Genomic DNA, 23,926 nt, shown 5'->3' on the forward strand with positions numbered 1-23,926 from the left:
AAATAATATACTTCATACCTAAAAAACTGTAATTGAGACAATGCCAATTAGTTAATATTTAGTAATATCTCCCCGAAATATTTCTGTCAGCAATTTTTTATAATTCAGAAGCTAAATTAAGATGGGAAATTATAATTAATAAGTAACAAAAAGGTAAAAGAGTATATTTATTCAACATACTAATTAAGTCTAAGAAGGGGAGCAGGTGTAGCATAGTGATTGGGTGCCTGCTTCACATGTATGAGGTCCTAGGTTCAATCCCTGGAACCTCCTAAAAAAAAAGTCTAAGAAACTCCAAATATGTATTTGAACACAGTCCTTACAGTGTTCCTGGACACACAGTGGGTTTTCTGTTTGTTTTGTTTTAAATGAAAAGGTTTCTAAAAGCAGAAGTAAATTTTACATAGTTAAAACAACGAGAAAAGGTTCTGGTTTCTACCTCTTATCTAGTCACTATAAAATTCCTTGAAATTATTTCTTCATCCTCCTTCAAATGATAATTACAGAAGTAGCACAAGATATTGGTCTTAGGTGCTCAGATCTACATATTGTTAGAGCCTTAGAAGGCAGGAATACCTTCTCATTGATTCTTACAATATTGTGTCCATTTGGAAAATTAAGAAATAAATTGGAACAAGTACTGGGAAAGTTCCTTACACTGTGACTCTGTATTGAGATTTTAAGAAGAGAGAAAAAAAATGACTCTTACGTTTTACGTCCCTCTCCCCTACAATATACATTTGTTACCATATATGTCAACAAGTTCAACTACAATATTCTGAGCTGACTGGCTGTGCTGGTCTGAGAGCAGATATAATAATTCTACTGCTAAAAAGGACCTTGACCTTTCTCTTTCCATATAAGTAAACTGAGGCCCCCAGATATTAAGCATGGATTCCATGTTTGTAAAAATCATGTTTTATTTAGAATAAAACCATCTTTTAGAAAAAAGGACAAGCAAATGGAGGTACCTCGTGTTTTCAAGCATATCCTTCCCTTTTCTGGCTATTTAATTGGTCCTCTTGCTCTTCTTTTTTTTTGCCTCTAATTTACCAACCAAAAACTTAAAACTATATTAAAATGCTGGCTTGTTAGGTGCCAATAAAGTAAAACAAACAGGAAGGACCTGAGATGGTTGTCTAAATAGAATGCTGAGGAACAACATGGTAGCTTTGTAAGAGGTTTCAAGCCAAACAAGAGATGACCACCTGTTTATCACCATTATTGAAAGGACAGAGGGGGTTGATGTATTCCCATAATAAATATCACCAGATATTCTTACATAGTGAAGGTTATGAGAAAGGAAGCAAGGCCTTGAGGAAGGATGAAGAAGTCCACTCATTGGAGATGGCTAAGAACAGAACAGAGTCTGCTACAGGTGAGCTGTGATTCTGGTTGAAAAAAGGGCTGGAACAAGAACTTTTGAGGTCACTTGAAGCCTTTCGTCTTTGTGCAAGAAGCCAAGAATTTCCATCTACTGAAATTTTTTATTTTTCCATAAAAATATAAAAACTAACATCAAGTAGGAGTAGGGGTAGAATTAGTAACCAGGGGCTAGACACCCACAAAAACAGAAAACAAAGTTACCTAAACCACTCGCATCTGAATTTGGATGAAACTAGAAAAAATGCTTCAAATACCTCTTTCAAGTATCATATTATAATTCAAAAGCCCTGGTTTATGCACCTCTAATTTTAAAATCTGCTTGGTTTATAAACCACTTAAAGAAGAAAAAGATAGATCCATCACTGATTTAAACCTATTTCTTGATATAAAATAGGGATTTCAATTATGGTAGGTTAAAAACAAAGAAAATCATTGTTATTGAAACAATGAGTAGGACAAATAATTCTTGAACACTTACTGAATTCCATGGCATGTTGACAACGCAACAAATGAGTCAGGGTTTCCTCGGATATGGCCCTGGTAATAACAGTGTTCTCCTCCCTGAAAATGGAAATAGAGAACTTAAACCTTTGCCATCACAAGAAGAATCAGCCACATAATTTCACAGGAGGTTTCTGCCCATACTGTACTTCTGTATGTAAAGCTCTGCACAAAATACCATTATTCAAATTAGCATTATCAAACTATTTAAAACAGAATTATTCATAAACACTCTTGGAGAGCTGACTGCGAATCAAAAGACAAGGAAATAGGTTGACTTAACTTGCCTTTTATGTAGGTGATATAAAGGAGAAGAGAAACAGATATTAAATGCATATATGGCACTTGCACAAGGATAAGTTTACTCATCCATTAGCCTAGTCATGATATATTAACCTTGAGTTACAGCAAGGCAATAATCTTTCACATGAAGCTAAGTAAAAATGAAAATAAATCATTGCGAGTCACCCCAAATAAACTGATGAGGGGAAATGCCTGTTTTCACAGTGTTTTTATCAAAACTTGACTGCCAAATAGATAAGCTTATACTATTTTTTTCTCAGATCAGGAACAGTCTTACTGATAGGCAGAGTGTATGGGTAGGGTCTGAAACTCTGAAGTTTTTTTTTCTAGCAGCCAATCACATTAACTAAATTCTACTAAAAGAGTGTCAGTTCTTTGGACTGACTGTGCAACCCCTCTCAGGGTGGTGCCTCAGTCTTCAAATACTTGCTACTCAAAATGTATCTATGGGCTTACAGCATTGACATCACCAGGAGCTTGTTACAAATACAGAATTTCAGGCCCCAACCCAGACCTACTGAATCAGAATCTGCATTTTAACAAGGTCCCTAGGTGATTCGCATGCATATCAAAGTTTGAGAAAGCACAGCTTTAAATGACCTTTTCCCATTCCCCCACTAATCTCCTTTTTCTTCAGTGTCTAATAGCTGCTAATAAGTTTAACTCCCTGATATATGAAAGAGTAAAATAGTAAGAACTGATAGATGGGTGGTTTAAAGGGACAAATATTACTTACTTGATAGTCTGCCTTAAGGACTAACACTATTTAACATATTCAGTGCTTGACAAATAGAGAAGAGAGAACAGGAAGACACAATGATGTAACAAGGCTGAAGATGTTTTCTTCACTGGAATTCCAAGCAAGGCAGCCTGGCCTGAGATTGCTGCTCTGCATGAGATAATCAGCAGGATATGGCAAATCTCAGTTTTGGGGGGTGCACAGCAGGTAAAATGTTACATAATACAATCCCTGACCCTGTGACACCTCAAAATTTCTGGGAGAGTCACTGAGCATCAAAAACTAAGGATTGTGGCTAGATTGGATGCATGACAAAACAGGGTAATGCTTCAACTCTGGGTTTGACCTGCAGAAAACCCAGACGGCAGTAGGGTCTTGGGGGTAGAAACAAAGATGGGCACTAGGAAGTGAGGCACTGACTTCATGGGTCAGTGTAGTTTAGACATTATGAGCATGAGTTATTGGCTCCTTCACTTACTGTCTCTGTGATCACAAGCAAGTTTCTTAACCTGCCTGGGTCCCAATTTACTCCAATTCCTTGACAAATGAGATAATAATCTCATTGGGTTATTGTGAGGATTGAATGAACTAATATACATAAAAGGGTTAGACTAATGCTTGGCACTTGGTAAGCACTCAATCAATGTTTGCTGCAATTATAATACTATATGTTAATTATTGTTCTACCTAATTTACATATAAAGTCACATTAAACCTCACATCAGATCTTACAAAGAAATATTATTATTCCTATTATATGTCAAAAGATACAATCTGAGAGCCAGGGGCAATCCACTTGAAAAGTTGCCAAACTGATCCAGCATCCAGGTGGAATCTGAGCCTCCTCTTGACATAAAGGTGCAATGGACACAACCAATCCAGTGTCCACATAGAAGAGGTGGCATTGGATTGGGAAAAGTGGACATAATGGACAAAGGGTATGGGGAAAGGCAGGAAGAGATGAGAGGTGGAGGCGTCTTCGGGACATGGAGCTGCCCTGGATGGTGCTTCAGAGGTAATCACCGGACATTGTAAATCCTCACAGGGCCTACATAATGGAATAGAGGAGAGTATGGGCCATGATGTGAACCAATGTATATGAGGTGCAGAGGTGCCCAAAGATGTACTTACCAAATCCAATGGATGTGTCATGATGATGGGAACGAGTGTTGTTGGGGGGGGGGAGAGGGGGGGTGGGGGGGTGGGGTTGAATGGGACCTCACATATATATTTTTAATGTAATATTATTACAAAGTCAATAAAAAATTAAAAAATTAAAAAAAAAAAAAAAAAGAAAAGTTGCCAAACTGAAACACAAACTTGTGTGAATGCAAGGCCTGTGTCCTTTTCCCTACACTACTTATAATTTGGGCCTAGAAGCTATGGATTATGCAATGCAAATCAAGCTTTTCCCTTGGCTGATTAGTTGTTTTTTTTTTATCTCCCCCTTATGGCTTTTTGCATGCTGTCTGCTCTGTGTCCATTCGCTGTGCATTCTTCTGTGTCTGTATCTATTTTTATTTATTCCCGCCCTTGTGGCTTGTTTTTTTGCTATCTGCTCTCCAAGTCCATTTGCTGCATGCTCTCCTGTGGTTTTTTTTTTTGCTTGTCTCCCTTTTTTCTGTTGCATCACCTTTCTGAGTTGGCTCTCCGCCGCATTTGTGGGCTGGGCGGCACTCCATGGCACCCCGCCCAGCATCTCTCAGCAGCGTGCAGCGAGCCTGCCTTCACAAGGAGGCGCTGGGAGGCAAACCCAGGGCCTCCCGTATGGTAGATGGGAGCCCACCTGATTGAGCCACAGCCACTTCCCCCTGATTAGTTTTATTTATTTTATGTTTTAGTAGGGTTGGGGTGAATTTAACAGGAGTAAAATTGTCCTCTCTTGAGCTGTTGAACTAGTGCGCTGCACATAAGATTAGAGGCTATGTGAATGAGAAGTTGCTGTGTTATGTTTCAAATGACCCTGATTCTCTGGACACATCTGATTGGACCAGGAATTAGTACCCTAGCTTTCCATTGGCTGGACACTAAAGGCCAACAGCTTATGAGGTGACCTGGATAGAAAGAGACCACTATCTAAAAGCTTTTCCCTACATTAAACATTGACTAAATAGCCCAGTCAGCTCTCTCGAAAGTCTAAGACCCCCAGTCAACAACAGACATAAAGATAGTAAAAAAAAAAAAGAAGATCATAAGAATTATTATATCAGAGAAGGGAACAATAGAAGTCAAGAAGTCATTGCATGTGGCAGAAATACATGAGTGAGCAAAGGTGGTATAGTTTGGAACATTCTCATATAAGAAATTATTTATAAACACAATTATTTAAGTTTTCTTTAAAATACCCACTTCAAAGACATGTAATATTAAATCACTGAAAGGGCAAAGAATTCATTTTTAAAGACAATCCTCCATTATATTTAGGGATAGCTAAATAGATGATTAGCTGATTAGCTAAATAACAATCTTTTACTAATTTCTGATTCTGAAAAATAGGAATCAATCCAAAGGCAGCATATGGTCAGGACCCAATCTGTACAAAAGCCTAACACTGCAAATGAAGTGAAGAGCTCAATACGGTTGAATCATCACTAAATGTTTCCATGACACTTTGGGAGAACCATAAACAACAGAAAAAAAAATCTTGTCTTTGAACTATTACAATTCAAATTTTGAGCCTCCCAACTGGTGGTAGACATAATTCTTTTAAATATTGGTGGACATTAATATTGGTTTCGTGATTTTTTTTCAAGGATTATTTGCCATAAATCAAAAGTTATTTAGTCTAAGAACTATGGTAATGAAGATTTTTTTCCTTAAACTCACCTGGAAATATTTTTAATCCAGGATAGGGATTTTAATATTAAGGGACTTCCTTAAATTATATAAATATATTACAAAATTATTAAAATTAATTTAATATATTTTATTCCACTTTGTAATTATTTCTTTTTGCCATTTCAAAATAATACATATTTGTGGTAAAAATTCTAATAATTCAGACGGTACATGGGGAAAAGTAAAAATGGCCCCCTCACATACACTCCCAAGGTTACAGTTGACTCCAAAGAGGCAAGCATTTTTAACACATTTGGTATACCATGTCAGGAATAGTCTATGCATATTCAAGTAAAAGTATATATAAGTAAACACAAGTATATCCTTTTCAGTGCACAAATGTTTTCCTACAATGCACACTGTTTTACCACTTGATATTTTTTCCATTAGGAACTATGTCATCTCTCTGTATCATTAGTTTGCTCTTTCAGCGATGGGATAATAATAATCCATTTTAGGAGTGAATCATAATTCATTTAAGCAGTCCTGTAATAATGGACATTTAGATTATTTTCATTATTTTCTATGACAAATAATGTTGCAACAAACATCCTTTCACTTATTTTTTTTGTGAGTCTGTCAGTATGTACATTGGATAAATTGCTAGATGTGATTTATTCAACCTGGATTTTCGCAGGTCAAACAATATGTGCATTTTAAATTTCAACAGATAAGAAGAACAAATATAATTTCATTCCTTTGCAGTTATGTTTTAAAATATGAATTGCATTTTTAAATAATAAAACTGCATTTTATTAAAAATTATATATCTCAATAAAACCACTAACTTAAACCAATTTTTTCAAATCTTACCAATTATAGAGGCTCTCCATGTCTTTTTTTTTTTTTTTTTAAAGATTTCTTTCTTTCTTTCTCTGCCCTCCCCCCCACCGACCCCGGTTGTCTGTTCTCTGGGTCTCTTTGCTGCATCTTCTTTTTTGTCCGCTTCCATTGTTGTCAGCGGCACAGGAATCTGTGTCTCTTTTTTTGCATCATCTTGTTGTGTTAGCTCTCCATGTGTGCAGTACCATTCCTGGGCAGGCTGCACTTTCTTTTGCTATGGGCAGCTCTCCTTACAGGGCGCACTCCTTGCACGTGGGGCTCCCCTACACGGGGGACACCCCTGCGTGGCAGGGCACTCCTAGCGTGTATCAGCACTGCGCATGGGCCAGCTGCACACGGGTCAAGGAGGCCCGGGGTTTGAACCATAGACCTCCCATGTGGTAGACGGACATCCTAAACACTGGGCCAAGTCCACCGCCCTCTCCATGTCTTCAAATGATTTTTTTTTGAGGATCCAAATGCTTATGGAAGTAGGTATTGTGTACAATAATCAGAGAAAGATGTTGGAGAAAAAGAGAAAAACCAACCCATCGAAAGAGTCAGGCTGTTAATCTGGCTGCCACTCATAGCTTTATTTCTTACTGTCTCCTTTGTTACAGAAATAGATCCATTATCCTTGAAACTTTCGTCATACTCAATGATTTAATAACACTGTCGTTAGAGTACAGATGTTTATTTTTAGCTAATCAGATAGTCAGCTAAAAACAAAAAACAAAAAAATAAAATCCCACCTACTTCTCCCAGGAAAACTAACAAAATGATGATGAGGATGACAACTCCCACCCTGAAAAAAACAAAGAATATCTACAACTGCAAGCAAAACAGTTACTTTCGTCTGCCCCATAAGGTCTAAGCCCCCATCCTAATCTGAAACAAAGCAGGCAATGTCAACCCAAAAGCCTCAGAATAGTGGAATGAACAAAAGGAGAGTACAACCATGGATCAAAGTAGACTTATTAGTATTGTAATAATAGAAGAACTAGCAAAATTGATATAAAGATAGTTGTTACCAGAGGTTCTGAGGGGAGGGGAATGGAAGAATAGGTGGAACATGGGGCACTTTTAGGACACTGTAATTGTTCTACATGGATATTGCAATGGCAGATACAGGCCATTACATATTTTGTCAAAACCTATAAAACTGTACAGTGCAAAGTATAAACCATAAATAAACTATAGACCTTGACTAGTAGCAATGCTTCAATATTATTTCATCAATTGTAACAAATATACCACACTAATATAAGATGGTATTAAAAGGCAGAAATGTGAAGGGGGGGTGCTATATGGGAATCTCCTATAATTTTCAACAGAACTTTTCTGTAATCTAAAACTTCTTTTAAAATAAAGTTTAAAAAATCCTACATCTATAAAAATGAAATATATGATAATTCATAAGTCTATTGGTCTCCAAATGGGAAAAAAATTATTATAATTTTTATTTTAAGAAAGTCAAAATAATCATTTATTTCCCAAATTCAAAGACTTAGACCACAATTTTATTAAACAGTAAGCACAATTTCAAAAGAAAATAGGTTTTACTATAAAGATGATAACCCAAAGGAAGTTACACAGTCTGGGTTATAAAACTATGAAAACCTTAACAGGGGATCAATTGAGTACAGCAGTGAGGCCCTAGTAATTTGCCCTACATTCAGACCCACAGAGGAAACTACAACTTTGTCAGTTCCAAGACTATCCAGAGGCACATCCCCTAAAATGACTTCCCAGATTCTCTTTTCCCAAACTTCTTCTCACTAACCTCTTCCTTTACTGAATTTCCATAATGTTTTATCTGTACCACATTTCTTTCTACCTGCATTCCTGTGCCTGCCTTATTCCCCCAGAAGACTACAGTCTCCTTTCAGGGCAGCATATGTGCCTGATCTATCTTCATCCCAAGTGTGCCATCAGAGAGAGCTTCCTTCAACTGCAGGTTCCTCATCAATAAAATGGGGATAATATTTATGCACACTATCTCACAAGAGAATGCAGAGGATTCCATGAGATAATAAAGTATACTGTAAATTCCTATGTAAATAGGAGAAGAGTGCAGTCAGGCAGTATTTACTGCATGAGGGATTCTGTAGTGTACCTCGATTCTCATACTTTATTTGTTAAGATTAACATGCTAGGGTATTGATTGATAATGCAGATTATTGGGTCTTTTTCACTCAGAGTTTGTTTAGGCAACTCTGAGGTGAGAATCAAGAATCTGCATGTCAACAAATACTCCATGTTTTTCTTCCTGCAGGAATACAGTGGTTCTCAAACTTGCCTGAATATCAGCATCACCTGATTTAAAAATTCCAATGCCCAGGCCATATTCCAAAGCAATTAAATCATAATCCCTGGGGACATGGGTATCAGTATCTTTTTAAGTGCCCCCAATGATTTAATGCAGTAGTAGTGGTGGGAACCCCTGCACTAGAGAAATATTGCTCAATAGCAATGGTTCCCAAAACAGTCTATCAGAATCACCACAGTGAGTTTCGTAACTAACTGATACCCGGGCCTTCCTTCAGATCTGCTCCAAGGAGGTAGAGTCCCAGATTTTTTGTAGTTGCAAAAAATTCCACATGGGGAGCCAGTGTGGCTCAATGGTTGAGCATGAGCTTCTCACGTACAAGGTCCCAGGTTCAATCTCTGACACCGGTACTTAAAAAAAAAAAAATTCCACAGATGGTTTGATGATCATATTTGGAATCATTAAACTAAAATATCCAAACCAATTCCAAATCATCCCCATCCAGAAGATACCAGAAAGACAGATCTTGCAGAGAATGCAAGTGTCAATCATGACCTGGGCATTCTGCTTGATGAGTTGTTACATTGCACAATGACTGACATGGTGAATATTTCCCCTCCCCCCATCCCCCATTTTACAAGTGGAAAAATAAAGACTAGAGAGAGATCCTTCACATTCAGGAATGCCTGTTGCACAGCAAGGCTCTTTACAGCAATGGCTCTCTAAGTGTGGTGCTCAGCCCAGGAACATCAGCATGAACTTGTTAGAAAAGCAAATTATCAAGCCTCACCACACACTTAACTCAATCAGACTCTCTGGAAAGTACCCCAGTCACTTGTGTTTTAACCAAACTTCCAGGTGATCTGAAAGCACCCTAAAGTTTGAGAACTACTGCTTTACATTACACCTGCCTCTACATTCTAAAGCTCCTCATTGCTGAGCTCACTGAAATCCTACACTAGCTCTTGAGTCAATTCTTACTAAAATAGAAAGGATCTAAACAGCCATACCTCTGCTCTATCCTTTTCTTGGTCCCCCAAAACCAACTGCCTTTATCAAGAACAAAGTGAAAGGTAAAAGTGAGTTGATAATATGCAAGCATTCTGCATGTACAGAGTCAGGAAGTGTGGACAGGATGCAATGGTATGTGCAATCTTTTGTTTTGCCTGGGAATAAGAGGTTTCCCTGGTTGTGTGACTTTTAGCACTAAATCCTGGAAAGTCATGGGCAAACTGGGATGACCCTGGTCACCCTAAAAAGGTGATAATGCAAACACTTCCAGATAAAACATGCTCCCCCTTCCCCAGCAGTCCTTATGCTGCTGTACTGCTCCCTGAGCCACAGTCCTCTCCCCCTTCATGGACACGGTTCAGAAGACCAGCCTCTGCCCTGCAGATTGAGTTCTTGCTAGTCTCTCTCCTCCACAAAGTGGGATCCTGCCTCAGACTGTTCTAACTCAGTAGTTCTCAACCCTGAATGCACATTAGTATCCAATGGAAAGCTTTAAAAATATTACCAAGCCCCACCCCAGACCTTAACACCAAAACCTCTTGGAACTTAACATTTTTTTAAGCTCCCCAGATGATTCTAATATGCTGCCGCATTTTAGGATTTCTTCTCTAGCCAACAGCCCTTTGAAGGCATAGAAGCCCTGCCCATGAACTCTACTGCACTTAGATTCCTCTCAAGTGTGTGCTGCTGCCCCACTTCCCCACCATTGGGATTCAATACTTCCTCCTAGAAAACCCAGATCTTCCTACTGCCTGCATCACAAATTATCTTGGCAGGCTTCTGGACATTGCGACTTATGTTTGTGGTTGCATAGCTGTACTCTGTTCTACCAGGTTCTAACCTATAAAAGTCACATTTCTCGCCAGGTCCTACTTCCCAATTTATTTGGCATTGATATCAGGAATCTGCACTCCCTACCCTCATCTCCACCCCTGCCCTTCTCTCCCAATAGTGAAAAAGAGAATTGATCAGGCATTCCTTTAGTCAGGAATATTCTGAGTCTCTCTGGAGCCATCTGCAAGAAGGAAATTCCTAGAAATGCTGAATCTGATAATTGGAGAAAGTCTAGCAACCTACCCCGATTACTACTTATAACCAGAGATTGAGCAGAATCACTCTGGATTCATAGAAGGGAATATACAGGCTAAATATCTGCTTAGGTATGGAGTGTAAGGATATCTGAATCTGCAGGCTTGCTAAGAAAGGTAGAGAGAAAGACTATCTCATTTCATTTAACGGTAAATTAAACTAAATAGTGCTATCATGTGGTGGTTCCCAAATGTGAATAATTGGTGGATCTATATTATTGCACACCAAAATCTTTACCAGTCCATGTTAAAATGAGAAAAATAAGTAAAATATAGTGAATTTTTCATAAAGCTAAATATATTAAAATTTTAAAGAACTGTTCTTTTCTCTAACAATATTCCTTCCTTCTCTTTGATTACTAAAAGTATCTATTTTTTCTATTTTTCAATAGACTTTTAATTTTAAAATAATTTTAGGGTAACAGGAAAGTTGTAAACAGAGTACAGAGAGTTCCCTATACCTCTCACCCAGTTTCCCCTGTTGTTAACATCTTACATTACTGTGATACATTTGCCAAAACTAAGAGGCTGTTAATTGGTAGATTATTATTTACTGAACTCCAAACTTTTGGATTTCACCACTTTTTCCATTAATTTCCTCTACAAGTTCCACAATCCAATCCAAGTTAACATATTTCATGTACTCATCATATTCATTCTTTTTGAAATGGTAGCAATAGTAAATAGTATTTAACAGTTTTGAAGGACTTATTTCTATATTTGGCAAAAAAAGAGGATTGGCAGTCCCATTTTGGTCCCTCAAATTTATTTTGAAAGTATTTTGATTATGAAAGAAAAAAATCTAGGACCACAAATATAGATCAATTCTTCCTAGACTTTAACTTTGTACTACAGACTTCTTAAAAACTACCTTGGGAAGTGGATTTGGCTCAACAGATAGAGCGTCCACCTACTACATGCTTCCATGTCCGGTGTTCAAACCCAGGGCCTCCTGACCCATGTGGTGAGCTGGCCCACATGCAGTACTGATGTGCAAGGAGTGCTGTGCCACACAGGGGTGTCCCCTGCATAGGTGTCGCCCCATAAGGAGAGCCGCCCAGCGCAAAAAAAGTACAACCTGCCCAGGGTGGCACCGCATACATGGAGAGCTGACACAGCAAGATGACGCAACAAAAAGAGACACAGATTCCCGGTGCCACTGATAAGAATACAGGCAGACACAGAAGAACACACGGTAAATGGACACAGAGAGCAGACAACTGGGGGGGGGAGGGAGGGGGAAGGGGAGAAAATTAAATTGAAAAATAATAAATCTTAAAAAAAAATACTACCTTATGTAATAAGGCTTAATTTATATGACTGATTAAAATACAATTTTTAATGTAACTTATGGAAATAAGTTCTGGAAGATTACTCAATATACTTGACTATAAAAAAAAATCTAGGACTCCTTGTTGCCTGAGATTATTCTGGACTATATTCTTAAGGATGTCTCTGTAGTAAATAGCCTTGGAAGATAGAGATAATCTCCCTCTAGAGGGCAGGCATGTTTACTCCCCATCACAAAAGACTTAGGTTCCCTAAATTCAGCACTTCTCTCCCACAGCACAACCCACTGTGTGTACAGGTGTTACCTGACTCTTTTCCCGCATTACTCCCTGGATATTGAGGTTTAAAAAATGAGTGTAAAAACATATTGATACTTGGGTTACTGCTATTGTGATGAGTAATAAAGTCCTTTGTCTTTGACCCAGGAGTCTCATGTCTTCTGTCAGAATATATAAAGCTGTGGCAGGCTACCTTGTTAGCTTGCAAGTAGGGTAAAATCTCAGACCCTTCAGAGTTCTTGAAATTTGGATTTTCACCTTCCCGCTGATATTAGGAGATCTGTTAACAGTGAGCCTCCATTCCTACATTTCCATTTTCCTGCAGGACAAAAATCAGCTAGAGAAGAGTAGGGCCCATATTACAACTGCTAGCCTGTCTCTCATTTATACTACTGGTTGACATCTTTAGCCATTTGTGTTTGCCACCCCTATTCCAGGGTACACTTGCTCAGGCAGCATCTAAATTATCAGCTCACTTCATCATCTAAAGCAACTGGTCATTCCAAATTTCTGCACTATTTTAATATTCATTGATAAGCAGTAGGATCTAGTAGCATAATCATCAGTCAAAAGCATTTTGAAAACCAACAGGACTCAAATCTAGCTGACAAAAAAGGCTTATTTCACTTAAAGAGATGCATGGCTTCTATTGGAGACAACAAAATTTATAAGAATATTATATAGCAAAAGTTTCCATAAGAAAGGGAAAGAGACTGAGAACTAGAAAACCACTAGATATAAATAAAAGTTACTATTGCTGGAAGACAATGAACACCACAGAAAATAGGGGCCACAACCCTCCAAAGAGTTGTTGTTTTTTTAAAAGAAGCCCACCAGGGACCTAATGAGCTCAAAATCTATTTTTATTGTTGCGCAGGAGTCTTTCCTTAATTCTGATAACCCCTGGATAATGTCAGCTGTGGAAAACAAAGTATGAAAACTATGATATAGTGGTTCCCAGGAGTTATATTTCACAAATTCCCTAAGTGAACAACTATTAAACTCTTTTCATTTCCAAAAGTATAGACTTAATAAGTAGGCTCAGCCACCTACAGCATACATCTGTTTTCTCATTAGCCATCATAAAATCAAAATTCCTTCTGATCTCATCGAACATGAATAAGGGAAATTTTATATTCATAACCCAGGGATTTTGTTGCTATGAAACTTGGCTCAATGGTGTAAGGTATAAGTGCTTATCACAGCATCATTCATCTAAAAAGATAAACCTATATCTCAGTTTCCTGTAGCTAGCCATTCTGCTTCCCTAAAGCTCCATTTAAAAATCCTAATTAATAATTTTACACAAATAATATGGTAACCCTGACTTTCAGTTCTCTAAGTCAAAGCTTCTTAAATTGCTTTTTTTTTAATTTGACACCCATTTAATTTTTTCTCTTTTCACTATTTTATTTTTTTTAAAGACACATAGATCACACAAAATGTAACATTAAAAAATATAAGTCCCATATACCCTACTCCCCACACCCCCTACTCCTCCCACATCAACAACAACTTTCATTAGTGTGGTAAAATTGCTTACTTTTAACCAAGGATTAGGCAAGGTAAATTATTTTTCATTGTCAGATAATCATTAAAGGCCTATTATTATAATAAATGTCTTATAAAACTACTAAAGAAATTTAGGTTCCCACAAAATGCTCCTCAGTAACAAATTACTGTAAGGCAGAAAGGATACTTATCAAGTTCTCTGAGAAGCAGTTCTAAATTGGTAGAATGGAAAATCAATGTGGACCACATTCAGTGACTATATAATTGCAAACTCATGAAATTATAACTCTTTCCAGGAAACTACTACATCATTGTATTTTTTTTTTTTCAAATAACAGAAGTTTAAGCATACTGCTCTACATGAATTCTGTAGCATAAGAGATGTATATTACCTAAAACCTTATTCTGAATTCAATGTTTGAATATTAACAGGAAAAAATATAATTAAAGATAAAAAGAAAGTTTATTTGGGCATCTCTAAACTCATTTGTTTGGTCTTATTTTTTTAAAAAGAAAATATAACTATACAAGGACCTGAGGTAAAGGGAAAAGGGAATTGTTTTTTTCCCACTTCTACTATGAACTTATTCCCCTTTAATTTCACTTCCATTATATCATCCTCCAATCTACTCCTTTTTTTGATGAAGGAAGAATAAATCGGGAAAACGTCCAGCTGCCAAAAGATTTCCTCTGCAGCATTTCCCTTCACTCCTGCACCTTAAGCCCCAAATATTGTGTGCTCAAAAATTCTATACTAGTATTCAATAGTCATTTTTCCTCCTCCATGAGTGATTCTGTATTAGTCCAAGATTGACTAAAAAGTACAAAGAAAGAGTTGCTTACTAAGGAGGAATTTCTCAAATAACGTCCTTCAGGGAAGCAAATTAGAATTTTGGGTTGTACTTGAAAAAAGTAATGCTAAGCATTAAAAAGTGCTTTTTAATTTTTAGCAAGTGTTTCTATGAACACATGTTGCTCATTCACCATTTCTGTGATGGATTTTCCTACAAAATAAAGGAGTTGAATTAAGTGATATATAAAGTCCCCTCTAGCACTATGATTCTAAATCTTTTTTAATCAAAGGTTACAAACTCTTTGTCTTTCAGATTTCAGGTCAGTTACCAACAAATCAATCTGATGTACATTGCACTTAATGATCAAAAAGGAATAAAATTTAAAACTAACAAAAATGTTCATATATTTGGAAATTTTAAAAATCTTACATATAAAATTTTTTAACCATTAAAATTAATTTTAAAAATCTAATTATTTTGTGAGTCATATTAAAGTCACAGTGCAAATTAGAATATATATGTATGTGTGACTAGACAACAAGAACAAAATCTCTATATCAGAATTTGTGGGATGCGGCTAAAATGATATCTAAGAGTAAATTTTATATCCCTAGATGTCTATAGAGGAGCTTGACAATTAATAAGCTAAATATTTGACTTAAAGAGTTACAAATAGAATGAGAGAGAAATCTAAAAATATAGAAGAAAAGGAATTACAAAGATAAGAGCAGAAATTATTTGGAAGTAAAGATTAGTAAATCTGGTTCTTTGAAAACACTTCTTACTAAAAATTTCTGACAAGACAGATCAAGTTTAAAAAAAGGATGGATCAAGATAAAAGAGTGAAGGCATGAATAAACCATAAGAGAAATGAAATAAAAGACAGTGATATAGAATTAGTAGGCTTTAAAAATCACAAAAGATTTTGAAGCAAATACTAACTTGTTATATCTGCACGTAAATGTTTCACAGTATTTTCTGTAATTGTTGATGTCTTGAAATATTTTATAATTAAACTTCTAAAAAAAATTGCTAGTTTTTATTACTTGAAATTCAAAATTGATTTGGAAGTGGCTCTAAAATACTCTAGGAAGAGAACACATATGTGAACATGATCCTTAGCACAGAGGATGAATTTAGCATCAGGAGCACATATAAAGCTCAATATCTGGTTTTTTCCTGTTTATATTCCTTCATTTTCCTATGGCAGGAAGAATAATATGCTCTCCCAGAGCTATCCAAAGCCCTCACATATGATTGAGTGAACAGGAGAAACAACCCAATTTCCTAATTTCTGGCTTAGTTCATTTCACTTATTTTTTCATTCAACAGATATTTATTGTCTTCTAGGTACACACATTATGTTAAAGGCAGGGTATACCATACAAGATCCTATGGAAGCTTACTCTCAGAGTAACTGCTTGAGAAATTTATTGTCTAGAGGCACAGAAAACTGTCTAATTATGAAGCAGAAAGGGAAGGGCTGTTGTTGGTGATACTGACGTGTTTTTGTATCATGAGTAGAATCAGAAACTTGCAGTAAATTTAATTCATTGCTGAAAATGTCTTTTAACTTTCCTAATAACATCCTGAATATTAGAAGATGAAATAACACTTTACTCAATTGAAAAAAAAAAATCTTATACCAGAAGGAAAATAAAGAGGACTTCTACTCTACTCAAATACATTACAAACAGAGCTTAGAAACAGAACTCATGCTGATAGCAGCTGTCGCTTTTCATCTTTCCTTACTCCCAGGGCTAAAATACCTGACCTGTATAATCTGGTAATGGCCAATATTTTTTTTTCAGGCTACAGAGTGAAGACCATTTGAATTCTTAACAATGCCATTAAGCAGCGGATGCATTATACATGATGATGGACCTAGAGCAACCTTGCTTCAGTCCCAGGGGAGAGAAAATTTTGCTAATTCCAAAAGAATTTTTTTCTATAATGCAAAGAGAATTAAATTATGAAAGCTGAGACCTTCCTGCAACCATGCTGACTACAAGATAGCAGAGGAGCATATGTCTGCATAAGCCAGACAGGGGGAAAAGGCATACACCATCAAGCTCATCAAAAAGATCCAAATAGGTGGACTAGTGGTATATAAAAGGAGACATACCTGGAAATAACTGTTATATGTGAGGAAGAAATGAGCATGTTATCATTGTTTATTTCATTTTATTTTCTTTTACTCTTCCTGTGTGTGTGTGTGGGGGGGATGGTTTCAAAGCACCTTGGAAGGGATACAACCACATATCTTCTAGTCTTTTGGCAGGATGATGATATGGTTCAGCTTATTCTTCCCCATAAAAATTCACATTTCCTCCAGATGCAGAGAAATTTACACAAGGGCATAAGAAGCCAGCCATGTGTTTGCCATGTGCAAAACAGCAAAATATTTCAAGCACTAATAGTTTAAAAGTCACGTCTCTTCGCTGTACTAAATAATAAATAACCGCACTTCTATGGAGAACATAAAAGGACTAAAAATAAACCCCAAAGAAAATGGTTGAAAAAACAAGGCTTCCTTAAAAGGCATTTGGTCTTCTTAGGAATAATGGAATTCCAGATTTGAATAATTGAAACTCACCTGAACCAATTATATCTTCAATTTATGGCTTATTGCTAAAGGAAATGCAATTGCAGATAGTAAAATTGCAGAAGTGCTATAATTAAAGTACTTGCATGCTGATTTCTCTGTTATGTTTTCATAAATGTGGTAGATTACAGTGGCTAATAGCACAAATTGTGGCACCAGACTACCTTCCTGGGTTCATATTCTTGGAGCAAGTTATTTAAACTTTCTATATCTCGGTTTCCTCATCTATAAAATGAGGATAACAATGGTATTTACAGGGATGTTGGGAGATTAAATTACTCATATATAAAGCACCTGCTCAGTGCCCGGCACATAGTAAGTACACTATAAGGGTTTGCTATTCCTCCACTATTAGCACTACTTCTACTCTTACTATTCCTAAATCCAGTTATCAGCATTTATCCCATCAGGATATATGATTCAAAGGGGCTATGGTACAGATTGTGCAAGGAGGAAAACCCTTCAATGGTAAAATGATCACCTATGGGTATCATCATTATTTTCGAGCAAAAATACAAATATTTAGAATGACATAAAACAGAAGCACAGCAATTCATTAATTTTTAATTCAGTAAAAACGAATTTTTCATTACCTGGAGAGAATATGCCACAATAGCTTCAAGGAAGCAAAATGAGTTTGGATTTGTAAGAAGAGATTAACTTTTCCAAGAAACTTGAATAAAACCACTGGCAGTAGGAATTTGCCCCTAAGATAAGACTTAGCCCTGCGTTAACAGCAAATGAAAGGATTGTCTTTCTACAGGACAGCAACATATGGCAATTATCAATCAATGAAACTAGCTTACTAGGACTCCCACACACTAACCATAATAAAATTTATTTTCCAACTATACTTTTGTTCAGGATTTAAAATACTTCTGCAAGTATTGTACTAGGCAGAGAGAAAATTAATGAGTCTTCCTTCTGATATAATTCATTACTTAAAATGAAAGTACTGAAAAATGGGCAGCAAATCCACAGGGTGGAAAGGACAATTTTTCCTGTTTTGGCCCTATTTGCAATACAGTTGTCTCTAAATCAGAAGACCCTGAAACTGAATCCCACCACCAACCCCAAAATTAATTTCAATAATTTCTCATTAAATTATTATAAGATTAACCTCAATTGTATACTTTTTTTTAAGTCTAGATTTCATTCTTATAGGATCTTTATCATCAGGTTTTAAAAAAATCATTTTTATGTCAGCAATGAGAGGCTAATAAAATCCTTAAAACTTAAAAATTAAAACTAGTTTAGCTGTCATTAATAACTGAAAGTTCATGTATAAAGGAAAACATACTGATCAATATAAAAAATTCACTTTTGTCTCATTACTGATCAGACTGACATTAAGTTGGGGCTAAATCTTTTCAGAGAATGGGCTTGAGAAGAAATTTCTCCAAATAACATGATTTTTAAATTCTATGGTATTTGTGCTTCACTTGTTTCTGATTAGTGTAAAGACACCATGTCCATAACCATGACATTTGATGTTTTCTCTCCTGGTACAGAGAACACTGTGTAAAGTAGTTGCATGTCCATACCACATCTGTTACACAGTGTAAGTTCTTCCTCCTGCACCAGAGGCTCTACTCTGTTTCCTATGAGATGTGAGAGTCCTTAGCTTAAATCTCCCAGAAAGTACAGCAAGAAAAACATGAATATAGATTCGATTCTAACACATAAGTAGTTGCATCTGCAAAACAACCTTATCATTGCCTCATTAACTGTGATAATTTTAATCGACTCTATTTATACACACTGGTAAAAGAATCTGTGCTCCCTAATCGACAAACTAGAGATAAAAAACCACCTCAGTTTATGGTTATAAAATATATCTTGATAAAGCTGTTAAAAAAATTCTCAGTTACCATGGCAGCAGGAGACTCTCAAAGGACTAAGTTAGAGCCTTGAATTGCCACTCTGCTCATCAGCTAGCCTTAAAAAGCACATCTTCTCCCATCTCCACAGAGCCAGGGAAAATGCCTGGATTTTGGAACTGAAATCAAGGGTGATAAAATTAGAAGCTTAAGTGACAACTTCTATAAATAGATCTGTTTCAAAAATCATTTCTAAAATTGTCTTCCCAGACCACATGACTCAATTACTGTCTAGGTGACTAAGTATTCCTCTATCCAAGAGTCCTTGGAAGAGCTACTATAGTGAGAATGAGAAGCAGAAAGCATGTTTCTCTAATGGAACGGAAAAGTGTTAAGAAAAAGCATCTTAGAAGGCAAATGCTGTTGCGAAGTAGTTCTGTTTTAAAAAAAAGAAAGGAAAAGGAGGTAAAAAGCCTTAGTATAGATTACTTAGCAATAGTGGCTGTTTACTTTTCCTCTTGAAATAGACAGTTTCAAAAACAAACAAAAAAATAATCTAAAAAAGCTCATTGAAAAGACACAAGTTTCCACTTCAGAAGATTTGTCATTGATTGTATTGGTGTGGATAGCTGTGTACCAATGCATGCAGCAAAATTTACTGCATACCAAGGTCTGGTTTTTCTTTTCTTCTTAATTGCTTCCTCTTCTTGCTTTTAGAGAGCGAACCAAGATTTTGGATGGAAATGCAGTTTTGAGAATCAATAAGGAAACCTGATATCCAGGATAAACAAAGCCGGATTAACTCCTTTGCTTATCTTTTCTGATGCAATAAATAAATATTTGTGACAAGCTGGCAGCTTAATAATCATTTTTTGTGCTCCCTTGGCCAAAGAAAAAGCACAGTTCAAGCATTTACGTACTGTTTCATTATATGCAATGAAATTTGAGAAAAGTCTATGTCTCATAAAGCGATACGTTAAGTTCTTGTCATTTGAAAAAGAATACAACCATAAAACCTACATTTTGAAGTTAAATTTTATCACTAATGACAAATTGAGCATAATTTAACTTGAGGAACTGAATGAAGAAATCTACAATATTATATTTGTGTGTTTTCTAACAAACAAAATACCTTTAAAGATATCTGAGAAATTATTATTTCTTCAACATACTGTGTACCTTCAAAAGCAGTCAAATGTTGAAAATTTTGCACCTTGTGGAGAAATCTAGGAAAGGGACATAATAAAGCTTAAATACAATTCAAGATCACAAGCATCTATGGATGCCATAGAGGTTCACAAGAATTATAAAATTAGCATGAGCCAGAGAGGTATCTATTGTCCTGACTCTCACCATATTTAAAATTTTCTAAGTATTTGTTACAATTGTCCCCTACCAGTAATTTTTCCTGTTGTTATGTTCATTATAGAAAACAAAAACATGAAGGCAGAGGAGAAATGAGCTAGAAATCAGACTTAGAAAATTGAGTGCCAATAAAACATAGAGCCTCTGCTTGGAGCACAGGAAACTGCTGAGGGATGGTATTGTGTTCATATAGAAATCTTTCATGGAGCTCCAATCCCAGGCAGGGAAGATGGATGTGAAAAACAGGAGAAAAACTGTTCTATAGAAAACCTCAGGCCTTCTCTTTACTTTCAAATCAACTTCCCTGATACCTTCAGTTTCCAGGAATAATAGTGGTCATTTCGGTTGGTCTAACCTGTCAAAATAATTTTTAATGGAACTCACACCACCATTCCATCAGGGTCTACAAGGTTCCCTAGTATCACAATAACCTCTTCTGCCCTAAGCAGATTCTTTTCCTGACACCTGCTCCCTAACAAACAGCACTCTCTCCAATCTCCTTCCCCTTATCTACACTTCAACCTTGACCCACACTCCTTTGCTTTCTCATCCATGTTCTTACTGCCACTATGAACATAATTAAGATCTTGAGACAATGATTCTTGAGTGCACTCAACTCAATCAAATAATGCTAGTTAACTGCCAGTCAAAAGTCGATATTATTTAATGGGTTTCTTGTATACATCCATCCTTAAGGTTTAGGATCCTAATCCAAGGGCAAGTTGAGAGTACTCACATACACCAGTTTAAAAATAATTTAATCTAATAAAAAAAGACACAGCAGACATTACTTTTGATTATCATGAGAAATGAAATAAGTTAACCAAAAAATACTACCAGAACCAATGATATTGCTGAATGATCATGATCTTTAATTAATGATAAATATAATAAATCATATCTTTACCAAGGTATCTATTTTTATTCTTCATCCCCAAGGAAATTTGCCCCTCCCCCAGATTTATGCATATTTTTGGCACATATTAAGGGTTTACTATTCCTTTCCTAATGTTCTAAAACTAATACTATGGCTATTTCCCTGACATCTTCAAAGATAAATAAAAGAGACTATACTAGAGTATGTCTTTACCATTTTTGACCAAGGCAACTGAAGTCATAGAAAAACTACCTGAGCACATAACCAAGTTCGAGACAAATATTTAAGGGTCTTTAAGCAAATCACTTTGAGTTGAAAGATCAAAGACTATAATGGAGGAAATATTTGGTACCTCCAAAATTAATTAGATGTGTATATAGTCAGCATAAACAAAATATTTTTCAAATTTCATGGTTATTATATATCACATATTATAGAATATATGGAAGATAATATAGTGTAAGTATTGGCTCTGGATACAAATAACCTATGTTCAAATTGCAGCTCTACCATTTCTCACTGTGTTACCTTCAGCAAATAATACAAAAACCTCTCTGTGTCTCAGTCTCACGTAAAGCAGGATAATTGCTGTATCTATAATCACAAGGTTTTTTGAAGGTTGAACACATGCAAAGTCATGTACCTCTCACAGCATGGGCAATAAATGTTAACCATTACTATTATTACAAAATTAATTAAATAGAGCCTTTAGAACTGGCAACTTCAATTAAGTAGAACATTGGCAGTCTTTGGCTTCCTGATTTAAAAAAAAAGCTAGCTAACAATAAAACAGCAAACTACATGGTTTAGATTCTTTCATCACTACACATTAATTCTAGTATACTTTGTCTTAAAAATCCAGTACCATAGTTCCCCACAAGGAAAATAAAGATTCCCTTCCAAAGGTATTTTGATTAATTGAAGCTTTACTTGAAAAATATTTTAGAATTCCATATTAAATATATAGAAGTTCTTCCTAAAACTAAGGGGCAAATTCATAACTTAATGTTTAAATGAAATACAAGTAAATGAAAGTGAAAAATGAGATAAACACGATTTTTAAAGGAAAAAAAGCATCCGTTATATAAAAATAATTTTTAAAAGTATTCATCACTTTTTCTTCTTAAAGACTACATCTCTGGGAATCAAATGTGGCTCAAGTAATTGGGCTCCCATCTACCATATAGGAGGTCCAGGGTCCAATGCCCGAGGCCTCCCTGTGGGGGCAGTCTGGACCGTGTGGCGAGCTGCCCCTTGCGGAGTGCTGACCTGTGCTGAGTGCTGCCCCATGCAGAAGTACTGGCCCATGCAGACAGCTGGGACAGCAAGATGACACAACAAGAAGAGAAACAGAGGGGAGACAATAACAAGCACAGCAGATCAGGGAGCTGAGGTGGTGCAAGAGAATGATCGCCTCTCTCCCACTCCGGAGGGTCCCAGGATCGGTTCCCAGAGTTGCTTGATGAGAATACAAGCAGACACAGAAGAAGACACAGCAGATGTACACAGAAAGCAGACAATGGGGTGGGTGGGTAGGTGGGAGAAATAAATAAATCTTTAAAAAAAGACTATATCTTTGTAATTTGTGGGGGGAAAAATCAAAAACAGATTTTACTAGAACTTTAAAATGAGGATTATATGCCTATCTGAACAGGATAAATTTGCCTTCAATTGGCATATAACGTCCTTCCAGATGATAATGATCCTGATAGAAAACAATAAAAAAATGCCCTTCATTTTACTCTAAATACAAAATTGCAATAATCAGCAAAATCTGTGGTACTATGGGAGTCTCTAAAGAATCTGGTTTCTTCAACAAATAAATTGCAAGAGTAAAGAAAAAAGAGAAAAGGGGAAAAATTATAAGATGCTTTTAAATACTTTTTAAAAATCTAAAAAGGAAAATCTATCATATTTAGGAATGCCCACTCTAAAGAAAAGTAAAAACAGCATTACCATAAAAGTCAGGAAACTGTTAACAAATTGTAAAGACAAGACAGGAGGCTTAGGTTTGGGAAAGGGACACATAAATGCTTTCAGAGAGACTGACTAAATGGAGGGTATAAAGAGTTTCACCTTTCAATAATTCATCAAGCTATATATTGTTTTAGATGAACGTCTGTGTCACTGTCATATTTTACAATTAAGGTTTTAAAAGTAAATTTGCAATCTAAAAGATTCACCAAAGCAGCTATTATGTATTTTTCATGCGAAGTGCACGCAGTTTCCAACATTCACACTCTCAGCTTTAAATCAAATGCAATGCACCTGAATTTTCACAAACAAAAGTTCCATGACACCTGAGCAGAGCAATTTGATAGGCTGGTTCCTAGCCAGAGTTTGTCTTTTCACCTAATGATTTTTATTTTAATTTTTGCATCCTCAAGATAAATATAACCATATTTATGTGTATGTGCCAACTGCCATA

General features: G+C 36.1%; 1 protein-coding gene across 22 annotated transcripts in view; it reads right to left on the reverse strand.

Annotated features, from left to right (window-relative positions):
- Nucleotides 1-23,926, reverse strand: part of ADAM22 (ADAM metallopeptidase domain 22) — a 255,747-nt gene that overhangs the window by 106,683 nt on the left and 125,138 nt on the right. For all 22 annotated transcript variants that reach the window (XR_011648822.1, XR_011648821.1, XR_011648820.1 and 19 more), the window contains exon 5: nt 1,865-1,947. Coding sequence is in view for 14 of the 22 variants with exons in the window: in XM_058297026.1 (XP_058153009.1) it covers nt 1,865-1,947 (83 nt within the window). In the remaining 8 variants the exon portion in view is untranslated. The remainder of the gene's footprint in view (nt 1-1,864; nt 1,948-23,926) is intronic.

Source organism: Dasypus novemcinctus, chromosome 5, assembly GCF_030445035.2.
Source record: "Dasypus novemcinctus isolate mDasNov1 chromosome 5, mDasNov1.1.hap2, whole genome shotgun sequence".
Lineage (NCBI taxonomy): Eukaryota > Metazoa > Chordata > Mammalia > Cingulata > Dasypodidae > Dasypus > Dasypus novemcinctus.